Below are 12,982 nucleotides of genomic sequence, written 5' to 3' on the forward strand. Positions count from 1 at the left end.
GAGCAGCAGCAGCACCTGACCTCAAGCTAAAGACCTGCCCTCCAGAGGTGGTACCTGCAGAGGGTGCCTGGAGGGCCTGAGGAAAAGCTGAACTTGAGTAACACTGAGCTGCCAGGGCAGACGTGAAAAGGGACAGACATGCACCCATCAGAGAAATACCCTACATTCACCTTCTAAGCAGAATAAAAAATCCCGCTGATTGCGGCATGTGGAGAGCCTTTGTAGAGAGGACTCCAGCTTCTAAGCTTGTACAATGCTTAGAAGATTCAACTTAAATCTGCCTGTGGTCAGGGAGCCTGTGGTCAGGCTCAGTCGGTTAAGTGTCGGACTCTTGGTTTCTGCTCAGGTCACGATCCCGTGGTTTTGTGAGTTCGAGCCCTGCATCGAGCTCTGCACTGACTGTGGAGTCTGCTTGGGATTCTCTCTCTCCTTCTCTCTCTCTGCCCCTCCCCGATTCGCACTGTCTCTGTCTCTCTCAAAATAAATAAATAAAAACTTAAAAAAAAAAATCTGGTGTCCGTTGTCACCCCATCTGCTGTCACAGCCTCTCTAGGCTGCCCTCCTGCTGGGGTAGGTGGGGTGTGGGTGGGGGGCACGGGGTTAAGAAGGGATCTTGCACTTGAACAGGAACCCAGGCTTGCTGTCTAGACTGAGACCCAATTACTCATTCAGTACTGTGAACCCACAGCCAAGACAGTTGAGAAAAGTATCCTTTTAGTTATTAATTCTACAAATATTTAGGGAGAGCCCAGTTACCACCAGGGAGTGGTTTAAGAGGTGGGAACAGGTGGTCTAACAAGACAGAGGAGACCCTTCCTCTCAGGGGGCTCACATTCTAGTTGAGGAAGGACAGACCATAAACAGATAGATAAATTAGAAAATAGAGCATGATAGTGACAAGTTCTGTGATGAAACAAAGCAAAGCGAAATTAGGGCCAGAGGGCCAACAGCTGGTCCAGTACAGGGTCTCTCAACCTCGGCACAGGTGGCATTCGGACTGGATAATTCTTTGCTGTGGAGGGCTGGCATGTGCACTGTGGAATGGGCGGTGGCACCCCGGCCTCTGCCCACGAGAGCCGCACTCCCCGTCTGCGACACCAAAAAGGTCTCCAGATATTGTCAAATACCCTCTGGGGGGCAAAACTGCCTCTGTTGAAAACCACCAGTCAATATGAATTCTAGTAAAAAGAACAGAGAGGATGAAGGGAAAGAAATCATCAGAGAAATAATGTGATAAATTTCCTCAAGCTAGAAAACGTCAGATATATTCTAATGAAATGAGCGCTCACCACAATGAAGGAAGAAGGCTGAGACCTAAACTTTAACTGAGAGATTTCAAAACCCTAAGAAAAGATTCTAGAAGATTCTGCAGAGACAAAAATACCATTCAGATGGGCCTCTCACTGGCAACACTAAAAGTCAGAAGAGGACAAAACATTGTTTTGTTTTAAAGTTTATTTATTTTGAGACAGGGGCACCTGGGTGGCTCAGTCAGTTAAGTATTATTTAAGTGTGAAAGCAAAATTAAAGTATTTTATTACAGTCTGAGAGCATCCCCCACACTCCCACATCTACATGAAAGAAGGGTCAAGGATGTCCTGAAGCAAAGATGAAATACAAATACAAAACCGCTTAGATGTGTGATCTAATAACAGTGGTAATCAAAGAAAGCAACCAAGTGTATAATTTAAGTAATTATTGATGCATAATGCACACTGAACAGTAACATTTCTGGAACTGGAAAATGGGAGGTAAAGACAGGAGAGTAGAGAGGGAACATAATGTCTTTCGGTGGAGACCATCATCACCGAGTAGAACATAAATTCTAAACACTGATCAAAAGCAATAAATGTGAGTATCCGTTTTGAGAAATGTTTTAAACGTTTGTCCATTTTTGAGAGAGAAAGAGAGCGCGTGTGCAAGCGCACATGATGGGGAGAGACGGAGACAGAGGATCTGAACTGGGCCCTGCGCTGACAGCAGCATGCCCCGTGCAGGGCTGGAACTCACAAACTGTGTCATCATGGTCTGAGCTTAGCCGACCGAGCCACCCAGGCACCCCCTATGTTGGAGTTTTAAACGTTAATTACTAGAAAAAGAGATAGAGCCTATAGGCTCAGGGGCCAACGGTGGAAATGCCTGCAGGGTCAGAAGGAAGTAACCCAGCGCGTGAGGCCAGAGTAAGGCAGCACCGGCACCCGCTCGGGCAGAGGTATTTGACTGAATAACTAAACGCTGTGCTAGCCAAACGCAACAGGCTCAGAAACAAAATCCGTACTCAGGTTGTCACTTTATTACCAACACCTGTTACACAGAAGAGACGAAATAAGGAAGAATCAGCCACAGACATTTACAAGACTGACAGCAGCCCACGGTTCCTAATACTGAACCGGCAAGAGCAAACCTACACCACAGAAGACCAGAGAAGTCGATCGTAGCACAAGCACGTGATGGAAAACTCCAGTGCAGTGAGAACGAACGACTAATAGCTACGCTAATTCACACGGATGAATTCATGAAGGTAACAGAGTTACAGAAGCGAGTCCCCTAAGAACACGAGTCACTCCACACCACAGCTGGGGGAGAATGATGCCTCGTGTTTGTGCAGCCCTTTCTGGTTGCAAGCATGTTCGTTTACGTAATCTTATTTGGAAGGAGCCCAGCAGAGCTGGCAAGACAGGTTTGATAGCTGCTCTTAAGCTTTTGCTAAGAGGATAAGTAACTCTATGTGGTTTTGCACCAAAAATTCTTTAAAGGCTGGGAATGATGACATTATCCCATCAGCCCTCCGGTGCCCGGAAGGACTTCTCTGCTCTCACGGCCTCTTCCTGCACACTGTTGGGGACAGCCCCCCACAACGTGTCCCCTCCTGATGGCTGGAGGATCCTCCGTGCCAGGCACTGGGTGCCAACCTCAGCACCATCCCCGCCCTGTTCACCGATCTCTCTTTTCTGGGGATTCTGGAAGCTTTGGAGACCTTCAGGGAATTTCTTTTTACGCTTTGAGGGATGCAATGGAAAGAAATGGGAATGTGTATAATGCTTATTTTATTTATTTGAAAATCTGTGATGAGGGCGCCTGGGTGGTTCAGTCAGTTAAGTGTCCAACTCTTGGTTTCAGCTCAGGTCATGAGCTCACAGTTCGGGAGTTCGAGCCCCACATTGGGCACCATGCTGACCACACGGAGCCTACTTTGGATGCCCCCCCTCTCTCTCTCTCTCTGCCCCTCCCTGGCTCACACATGCTCTCTAAATAAATAAATAAATAAATAAATAAATAAATAAATAAATAAATAAATAAAATTTGTGGTGAACACACATACATCCTGAAAAATGTACATAACCCCTCATAAGCCGACAGCCTGACATATTCTCACAAACTCAACACACCTCGTGTAACTCAGGAAAGAGAGCATCATCAGCACCCCAGAGGCCCTCTCCTGCCTTCTCCTGAAAGGTAGCTGCTAACTGTCCTGGCTTCCAGTGACTGCAAATCGTGTTGTCTGGTTTTGAACTTGATGTACACGGAATCCCGCCGCATGCACTTCTGTGTCTGGCTTCTTTTGTTCCACCGAGTTACACTGATGAGATTCGCCCCTTTTGCTGCAGCTAGTGGGGGCTGCTTGATTTTCGTTTCTGTGTAGTATCACATTGCATGAATACCCCCCCCCCACACTTATCCTGCCTGCTATCGATGGGCGTTGGGTTCCAGTGCAGGGCTATTAAGCACCGTGCCACGATGAATGTTCTCTGGGACGTCTTCAGAGAACGCGTGTACACATTTCTGTTATGCATTCGCCAAGAGGCGAGGCTGCTGGAAGGTGTGTGTGCGGCTTTAGTAGATGCTGCACGACAGCTTCTCAAAAAGGCTTCCCTAATGCTTACTGCCATAGTATCCTCGGACTTGGTTGGTTCAAAGACATAAAACATATGACACAGAACTCAGATTGTCCATAAAAGTAGCATGAGTTGGAGCTCAAGCAAAGAGGCTTCAGGTGCCCAGAGGGACAAATACACCCTCCTGGCAGAAGCCCCGCCCCAGGCCACTCCAGTGCCAGCAGTTAAGGGGAAGTTCACGGACCTAAAGTTGCCCATTCTGGAGCTCAGGTTCTTAGAAATCCCTTTCTCCCCACAGGTGCCCCTCTCCCCAACCCACCCCGCTCTGCCTTTCCGTTCCAGACCTCTGGTTTCAATAGTGGTTCTGTATCCCCATTCGTCCCCGATGGAGACGCGGTGCTGGACAGGGTCCCCCCAGGGCAGATGGACCCCACCTAGGCCTTTCCCCCCTGCACTGCCCATGTCCTCAGGGTCCAGAGCTTGGGGCATCTTGGAGGTTCAGGTTACAGAAAGGTCTCCAAGTGCTACAGCTACTCACCAGGAGGCCAGGCTCATGGGGACAGAGCAGAGAAGCAGAATAGTCTGCCTCCTAGTCCCTGTCTGCCCACAGGCGCTCCTGACTCACCTTCTCCCCCTGCCATGGGGGCCAGGCTCCATGTCCCTCCTGCCCTTGTGATGAAGCCACAACAAATCTGTGAGGCCTGGCCTGGAGGTTGGGAAGGGTCTCAGGCACCTCAGGGTATGAGGGTCCGTGCCCCAGAACACAGCCCACAAGCAGCTCACTTACTGATTCGGTAGCCCAAGCCCTCGGCATGAATCCTCTTGGCCATGAACTGCCCTTCAATCAGTGCTCGGATCTCCACATCCCTGGGGAATGCTGGGACCTGTTCCCAAGAGAAAGCAGGCACAGAGTGAAGATTCCTTGTTTTCCCTTCATTGTGTGTGTGTGTGTGTGTGTGTGTGTGTGTGTGTGTGTGTGTACGCGCGCGTGTGTGTGTGTGTTGTCTTTTTAAATGACAGCCCAGATTCAGAAACCGTGACTCAGACCTCCGGTGCGGCTCAACCAACTAAGCACCTGTCACACAAACACATCACTCACACACACACACTCCCAGCCTTATGCATGTTCGCTCTGGAGAAACAGAGCATCAGAGGGCTAGTCTCAGGCCGCCAAGGGTTCAGCTCTGTGACCTCAAGTTACGCAGACCTTGCTGGGGTCTTAACAACACTGAGGTAATATCGGTACCTCTGTCTCAGGGTGGTTACAATGACCCAATTAGACGGCAGAGTCTGGTCTGGGTGTTTGATACTAAGTGACAGCCTGTAGCTTACGCTGACGACCCACAGCTGCTGATGGGTGTCAACCCAAGCTCTGCCCATGCCTGAGCCCCTGTGACCAGCATAGACCCTGCCTTCTCCCTGTTAGCCCTCGATGGGTTTATGGAAAAGGGAACAGGCATACCTTCTCTGATCCTTCCTCGGAAAACCGAGATGAACTCCTTCCTTCTACAGTTTATATAAAGCTTCCCACTTATAACCCAATACAGAGTGGCTTTATCAGCTACAAATCCAATGCCTACTCTAACTGTAACAGTTGCCAGACAGAGTGACTTACTGACCCCACCTAGGGAAGGCCGCAGGGTGGAGGAGAAACAAAACAGCAGGTTCGGGGCCAGGGAGGATTGGGGTTGGAGGCCCCCCTCCACCACCCAGGCCCTGGTGACTTGAGCACATGATTTAGCCTCTCTGGACCTCAAGAGGCTATGAGCAGTAAATGAGGGATATAGGAAACCATCAGCGCAGTGCTTGGAGCTAAACAGCCCTCAATAAATGTTAGTGCCCCCCATCCCAGAAGCCTTCCATCAGGAAGGAATTCCTGATCTGGAGACAGTGTCAGTCCTCGGGGGTGCAGGGTTAAGTCGGCCAAGTCAACAGTCTCTATGACTCTCAGTGATAGTCAGCGTGGACACAGGTGATTTGCACTCCGTTTTCTAGGCATGTCTGCCTTAGATCCTGCTGATTCCCCAGCACTAAGATGCACTCTGGCACATCAAAAACGTTTGTTCTAGGGGCACCTGGGTGGCTCAGTCGGTTAAGCGTCCGACTTTGGCTCAGGTCATGATCTCACAGTTCGTGGGTTTGAACCCTGTGTCGGGTTCCATGCTGCCGGTGCAAAACCTGCTTGGGAATCCCCCTCTCTCTACCCCTCCCCTGCCTGCTTTCTCTCTCTCTCTCAAAATAAACAAACTTAAAAAGAAACTGCTCTAATAATAGATGAGCAAATACATGACGTCCCTAAAGCAGCAGAATCTGATAGGCAATTGTTAAATTTAGCACTCAAAAATGGAGCCAGTTTCTCTCCAATACCAATACCACACGTACCTTGTGGTTTTCTGCACTAAACCTATGGCGCCCAATAATTTCAGGGGTGATCTCCATTACGTCAAAATAAAAACCTGAAACAAGACCGGGAAGAGATTCACTGTCGGGAATCAAAAACAAAAGATAAGCTTCTCAAAGACTTATTAAAGAACAGGGTGAAATGACCCTACATCTGGGTCTACCAGAAGAGTCAGGGGAATACCCTTGGTTCCCGCTCTCCAGCAGGACAGGAAGAAAGGCCCTGAGCTACACTTTCTTAGAGACGGTTTTTCCTACTCTCACCTGCAGCCCGGGCCAGAGGCGGCTGCCCAACCAGCCCTGAAATACCAGCGCAGGTTTGATCAAGGGAGACACGTCTCCTCCCCGCTCAGAAGGCCGGCCACCATTCCTAACAGAACGCTGCATCTGGGACAGAAAGCTACGTGTGGAGGACACAATGGGATAGAGCAGGAGCCGTGGCTGCCATCCCTGATGTTGTCACCAGGGCCTCTGAGGGGGACAGAGATGCAGTTATGGCCTGACTTCCACTCAAAGCATGGAGAACGGCCCAACCTTACTCAGATCATGGGGTCTCACACTAGTCTGGAAGGCCCATGGGGCAGAAGGATAGACAGGTAGGGCTCCCCTTGGCTGCTCCATGGCCCTCACCTCCCCATAACCCTGAGGTCCTAGGCCCTGTCCCTTCTGCCAGCAATCGCTGCCCTTGACAGGCCCAGGCATCACCAAATAGCCTACCCAGGTTCCCGCCGTTCCCCATCTCCGTGGACCGCAGTGCCTCAGAGAACTCACTCCAGGAACAGGAAGCTGACTCATCACGGATCTTCTCTCTCATGAGGGAGCCATTTTTAAAGCTGCAGAAGCACACACACCTCTGAGGGAGGGACCCAGTGCTTGCTGACTGCACCCACATATTTTGGTGAAGAATCCGAGGGAGAAGGGCTGCAGGTCAGGCTGGATCGCAAGGTATCGGGCCCAGCAAAGGCCCCTCGGAATTGCGGGGAAATGCACTGGTCTTGGGCTCTTGTGCGGTTGACACAACCAGCCCTGAAATACCAGCGAGAGACAGGGAGCTGTGGCTTCTATACATCATACCACCCGGATGATGGAACAGAGCTGGTAAACTTAATAGACCTATATATTCTCCAATGGTTCCTGGGGCCTAGAGGCTCAGAAACTTCCCTGAGTAGCTTCCAGTGGGTTTCCAAAGGCCTGTGATCAGGGTACAGAGCACACCTCCTCCATGACTACTGTCAGGAGGCAGGATGTCCTTCTTACCATTTGTTGAAGGCCTACCATGTGCTAGGCACGTCATAACAACGCTACAAAGTAAACCTTTTATTCTTCCCATTTCATGAGCAAAGTGTGACTCACATGTGCTGTGGCATCTGCACACAAGATATAGGTGTTGAGGATGGGACTGCAATCTGGGTTTGGGGAGGACTCCAGATGCCGGGTTCTTCCCCACCCAGCTCTGCTGTCAGAAGGACCCAACGAGTCCCGGGGTCTCAGCTGCTGAGCACAATGACTTGAGGGCTCCAGATGGTACCAGACCTGCCCACACCACCCTCCTCCCCACCAAGCCTACCAGAGGAGTGCCATGTAGTGCTGGGAGCCAACGGGGTTGCAGAAGATGTGTCCTTCCAGGGCGGGCATGGGCTCCTGGAGCCAGAGAAATAGGGTGTCGCTGGTGCCCAGGCTGACCTGGGAAGAAACGGGCAGAGGTGAGGCACCTCTCTGCTCAGCTGTACCAGCCCTGACCCCCATCATGTCACTCCTGATGCCGCTGACCGCTGATTAAATGTCCCTTCCTCGGAGAAACCTCCTTCTGACCCTCCCACATCAGGTTAAGTCCAAAGTTAGCAAACAGATTTAGGATCTCATGGAAACTGTAGGCCAATTTCTTAGAATTTAACCACAATTGCATCTAACTAATGGTTTGGGTAACAACTGATTCCCCAATGACCTTCCCACTAGACCCAGAAGGGTCAGACCCTTCTGTCACGGCCAAGCAAGACTGGCCACTGTTAAGGGGACCTGCCAGCAAAGGCCATGACCTTCTAACAGAGGAGATACGAATAGATCCTGGGGCCTAGGTCTTCCTATCCCCTCCTTCAGCAGCCTTTGGGGCCAGCAGACCCTCTAATAGACAACAAAGATGCTACTGGGGCCCAGAACCCCTGTCCCCGAGGGCAGGAAGAGTTAGCTCCGCCTGTAGGTGTGAGAAGTCACCTTACCGCAATGTCACCTTCCTCCAGCCTCATGCCTGCCAGCGACGCTGAGAATAGGAGGGGAGCCTCTGGTTAGCTGGAGGTCACATGGAGCCACAAAGCAAACCACACTCACCCCCAGGTGGGAGCCAGCCCCTACCTCCCGCTCCAATCCACATGCTAGGGTAGAGGAAGGAACAGGGTGAGTTGAGGGCTCAGGATGGCCCAAGGGAAGGTCCCAGGGGTCAGGGGGTAGAGTCCCTGTGGTCATGCTTCCCAGCTTCTTCTAAAGGGGCCCAAACTCCCCACCATCAGGTGCTCACAAGAGTGCCAAGAACCAAGGGGCCCAAGTCAAGACATCAGGATACACACGGCAGAGTGTGTCACAAGGTGAGGCAGGAGTTGGGGCTTCCTTCCACCCAAGCAGAAGGTAAAGGGGACTGTCCGTCCCCCTTAGACATGAGGCCCCTAAGAGCAATTCTTATCTGCCTTGCTCACTGATGTACTCTGGAGCTGAAAGGTCTGGCATGCAGTAGGTACTCACTAAATGTCGAGAGACTGGATGAATGAGTGAAAGGAGATGTGGGAAGGACAGATGTACTCAATCACTTCTGCTGAGTACAACCAGCCATGGGTACTGCTGAGTACAAACACATCCGGTGTTTGGATGTGTCCCCAAACACTGGAAGCCCCATCAGCCTCCCCTGTCAGGGACTGGGGAAATAAAGCGGACGACTGGACCGTAGGCAACCATTAAAATGATATTGCACAAAAAGATTGCCCAGGTTAGTTAAAATAAGATATGTTTACTTATGAGCATAGGAAGAAAGTTGGAAGGATAGCCATCAAAACTGTAGCTGTAGCTACCTCAGGGTTAAGAGCTTATGGATGATTTTTGCATCCCTCCTTTGGTTCGTCAGTATTAAACAAATTTTTTTTCCTGCAGTGAAGAGGTATCCCTTGTAAGAAAAAGAGCACAAGCGTCTGTTAGTCTGTTTGCTTGTTACCCCTGCTGTTTTAATGAGGGAGCAGCTAATACATTATTTAAAACACCAGCAGAGTGGGGCGCCTGGGTGGCTCAGTCAGTTGAGCCACTGACTTCGGCTCAGGTCATGATCTCACGGCTCGTGAGTTTGAGCCCCGCGTCGGGCTCTGTGCTGACAGCTCAGAGCCTGGAGCCTGCTTCAGATTCTGTGTCTCCCTCTCTCTCTCTGCCCCTCCCCAACTCATGCTCTGTCTCTCTCGGTCTCAGAAATAAAGAAACATTAAATAAATAAATAAAACACCAGCAGACTAAAGGCCAGACTTGGGGAGGAACCGACTAAAGGGCTAACTGCCTGGGATCTCTAATATTCAGCCTGAAACCGAGGTCCAAGAGGAAGGATCGGAAAGCTGCTTTTTTGTCATTCCTGCTCAAACATGCCCAGAAGCTCACTGCAGTGGTTAAAAAGGCCCCTTCTTCCTCCTGACATGCTTCTAGTTGATAGAGGAGATACGAGTATATACACTGCCTAACGAGACTCAGTGAGGTTATTTTCATTCCGAAAGGAAAATAGACATGGCCCACAAAAGTGTAGAATTTTCCTAAATTGGTGCTCATAGACCAACTGTTCTCTGCTCTTCTCTGACTCCCAACTTCTAGGGCTGATGGGAACTGGCCCTGAGTGGGCCCTGGGAGCCTGGGGCACCAGAACACGCACACTGCAGGCTGGAGATGCCTCTCGACCCAGGGACAGAGCATGGGGCTTCATGCCTCGCCACCGTGGAAATCAGGCCACTGTCTACCAGCGTCTACCTCCCTCCCCTTCACCTTTGGACCAGGAACACTGGGATCCTTCCTCCAAAACCTGGTCTGTTTGGTTCTGTGCTCTGACAACAGGGTTCCGCACGATCGTCTACAGAAATTGCTCAGGGACAGGAAGGGCCCTTGTCTGGCTCCTGGGGATCCCCCCAGATACCAGAGCCACAGCTGTCCCGGGAGAGACAGGTCACAGATGCGGCCACAAGCGTGGCGGGGACGTGCTAGCTGTCCCCTCAGCTCCAGAGCAGACAGGCCGGAAGCAGACTGAGGAACACCATGAGTGTTATTTGTAGTAGTGGCTGAACAGCAGTGACTTAAATGTTTTTCCCTCATCACGAAAATATACACAGACACTGCAGAAAATATGGAATCGAATGCCACTGCTAATAATATAGCCACTGTTATTAAGAATGAATTTTAACCAGAGCCATCAGCTCTATTTGGAGGCATACAACTACACTCCTAGGCACACATGCCTCTATTTATTTTTGATGCTCATATCCTGCTCGTCTACACAGCCAACAGAAGGAAAGTACAGGGAGGCTAGTGGGTGTTGAAACCGGGAGAAGGGCTGAAGTCTGAAAATAGAAATGTGTTTCAAAGGAGAGTGAAATAGAACAGACAGCCACGGGGTGCCGGGGTGGCTCAGTCGGTTAAGCGTTCGACTTTGGCTCAGGTCATGATCTCACAGTCGGTGGGTTTGAGTCCCGCCCTCAGGCTCTGTGCTGATGGCTGGGACCCTGGAGCCTGCTTTGGATTCTGTGTCTCCCTCTCTCTGCCCCTCCCCTGCTCACTCTCTCTTGTCTCCCTCTCTCAAAAATAAACATTAAAAAAGTTAAAAAAAGAAAGAAAGAACAGAGAGCCACGCATGTTCCCTGACCACGGACGAAAGCAGGAGAGGCTCTACGAAGGGAAGTCAGCCTCCCTTGGACAGCAGACCCTGGTCCTCGGCCTCATTACTTGACCCTCACTTCCTTAGAGCAGGAGCCTAGGAGGGTGATTTAGGGTCGAGTTGCCAGACAAAGTGGAGGACACTCAGTTAAACTGAATTTCAGAGGAACATGCTTTGGGACATGCTTACACTAAAAAATCATTTGTGGTTGTGTGAAATGCAGATATCGCAAGGGATGCGCTTATATGACATTATTATTTGTTGTTCCTCTGAAATGGGAGTTATGCTGGGTGTCCTGGACCTGAATTTGTATTTACCTGGCAATCCTAATTTGGTGGCTCATTAGGAAAAGGGCTGCCGGGGGTGGGGCTGAGGGGCAGCGGTCTGGTGGTACAGTGTGGCCATCTGGCCTTTCTTCAGAGACCTGATGACCCCTCCTGGAGTGGCTGGGGGAGGGAACGGTGTTCGGATGAGGAATAATTCATATCCATAGAGCAAATGATGGGGAGGAGACCCAAGACCATGTCCCAGAGGAAGGGCTGGAGGAACTGAGATGTTTAGCTTGGAACAGAAAAGGCAGTTGCAAGGGGGGTGGTGGGCAGGACTACCCTCCTTAACCACTGATCAGTTCTCACCTGGGGCGGAGGGGGCAGCCCTCAGCGGCTCCAGAAGGCAGAGGCAGAAGCAGAGGCAGAACCGAGGTGGGGCAGGTACAAGGAGGCAGATTACAGGCCAGCAGTGTGGCAGGTGGCCGGGGAGGAAGGGTTTCAAGAGGCTGGACTGGCTGACATTCTCAAATGGACCCAGTCAGGCTACTTGGGAGAGTGAAATCCTGCAAGGTACTCACCAGGGTTGTCCCCAGTAAAGGCCACCACTTGGCATCCTGGAGGAAATCCATAGCGCTGGACGTAGTAGGAAGAAATGGCTCCCTGAGGAGGAGAAGCAAGTACGCCCTATTGAAGCAAATCCCACCTGTTCACAGCCGTCCAAACCGCAGGTTGCAAAAATGCTACAAGCCCCAGGTCACTGGGCCTGCACTCACATCACTCCCAAGGGATGTCGCAACAGGATGTCCCCTCCTGTTCACAAAAAGCCAGAGGAACCCAGCACAGGCTTGGAACTATAAATTTAAGGTCATCCCACTGCCTTGAGCATCACTGGATTTTGAGAGGCAGCTAGAACAAACCAATCCCCATCTTGTACTTTTTTCGTAAGCTCCACATTCTGGTATAGCGTTAATGGTAAATACATAACCAGTGGACACACAGTAAGCAAATTCATAAAAAGACATAATGTCTTGCATACTCATTCTATCAGCCCAGCAATCTGATTAAGAATGACCAAACATGCGGGGCGCCTGGGTGGCTCAGTCAGGTAAGCCACCGACTTCAGCTCAGTTCATGATCTCACGGTTCTGAGTTCAAGCCCCACATAGAGTTGTGTGCTGGCCTGCTTCTGATCCTCTGTCTCCCTCTCTCTCTGCCCCTCTCCTGCTTGTGTGCTCTCTCTCTCTCTCTCTCTCCAAATAAACATTAAAAAAAAAAAAGAATCAACATGCAAATGCAGAGGTCAACTTTCTAGAGAAAATAAACCAAAAAAATGGCAGTGTGGGGGAGGGAACTCCCCTGAGAAGCATGGCCCCCAAGGCTCCTCCAAGGGCAGCTGTGGGACCAGAGATCAGGGACACCTGCTGGACAGACCCATAGAAAACACAGCTATAAAAGAGACACTCCCCCCCCCCCCCTTTCCCTGACTTTACCTTAGTTCCAAAAGTTTGAAATAAATGATGGGCTTTCCTGGGGCCTAGAAAGAAATTTTGCTCCTTATAACAAAATTTCAGTCTTACATCAGAATAAGCCATCTC

At 50.5% G+C, this 12,982-nt stretch overlaps 1 protein-coding gene across 5 annotated transcripts in view; it reads right to left on the reverse strand.

The window, feature by feature from the left end:
• Positions 1-12,982, reverse strand: part of XYLB (xylulokinase) — a 70,544-nt gene that overhangs the window by 32,111 nt on the left and 25,451 nt on the right. For all 5 annotated transcript variants that reach the window (XM_045037858.1, XM_023260733.2, XM_045037859.1 and 2 more), the window contains 6 exons: positions 11,966-12,047; positions 8,453-8,493; positions 7,804-7,919; positions 6,954-7,069; positions 6,219-6,292; positions 4,624-4,720 (listed from right to left, as the gene is read on the reverse strand). In XM_045037858.1, the coding sequence (XP_044893793.1) occupies positions 4,624-4,720; positions 6,219-6,292; positions 6,954-7,069; positions 7,804-7,919; positions 8,453-8,493; positions 11,966-12,047 (526 nt within the window). The remainder of the gene's footprint in view (positions 1-4,623; positions 4,721-6,218; positions 6,293-6,953; positions 7,070-7,803; positions 7,920-8,452; positions 8,494-11,965; positions 12,048-12,982) is intronic.

Source organism: Felis catus, chromosome C2, assembly GCF_018350175.1.
Source record: "Felis catus isolate Fca126 chromosome C2, F.catus_Fca126_mat1.0, whole genome shotgun sequence".
NCBI lineage: Eukaryota > Metazoa > Chordata > Mammalia > Carnivora > Felidae > Felis > Felis catus.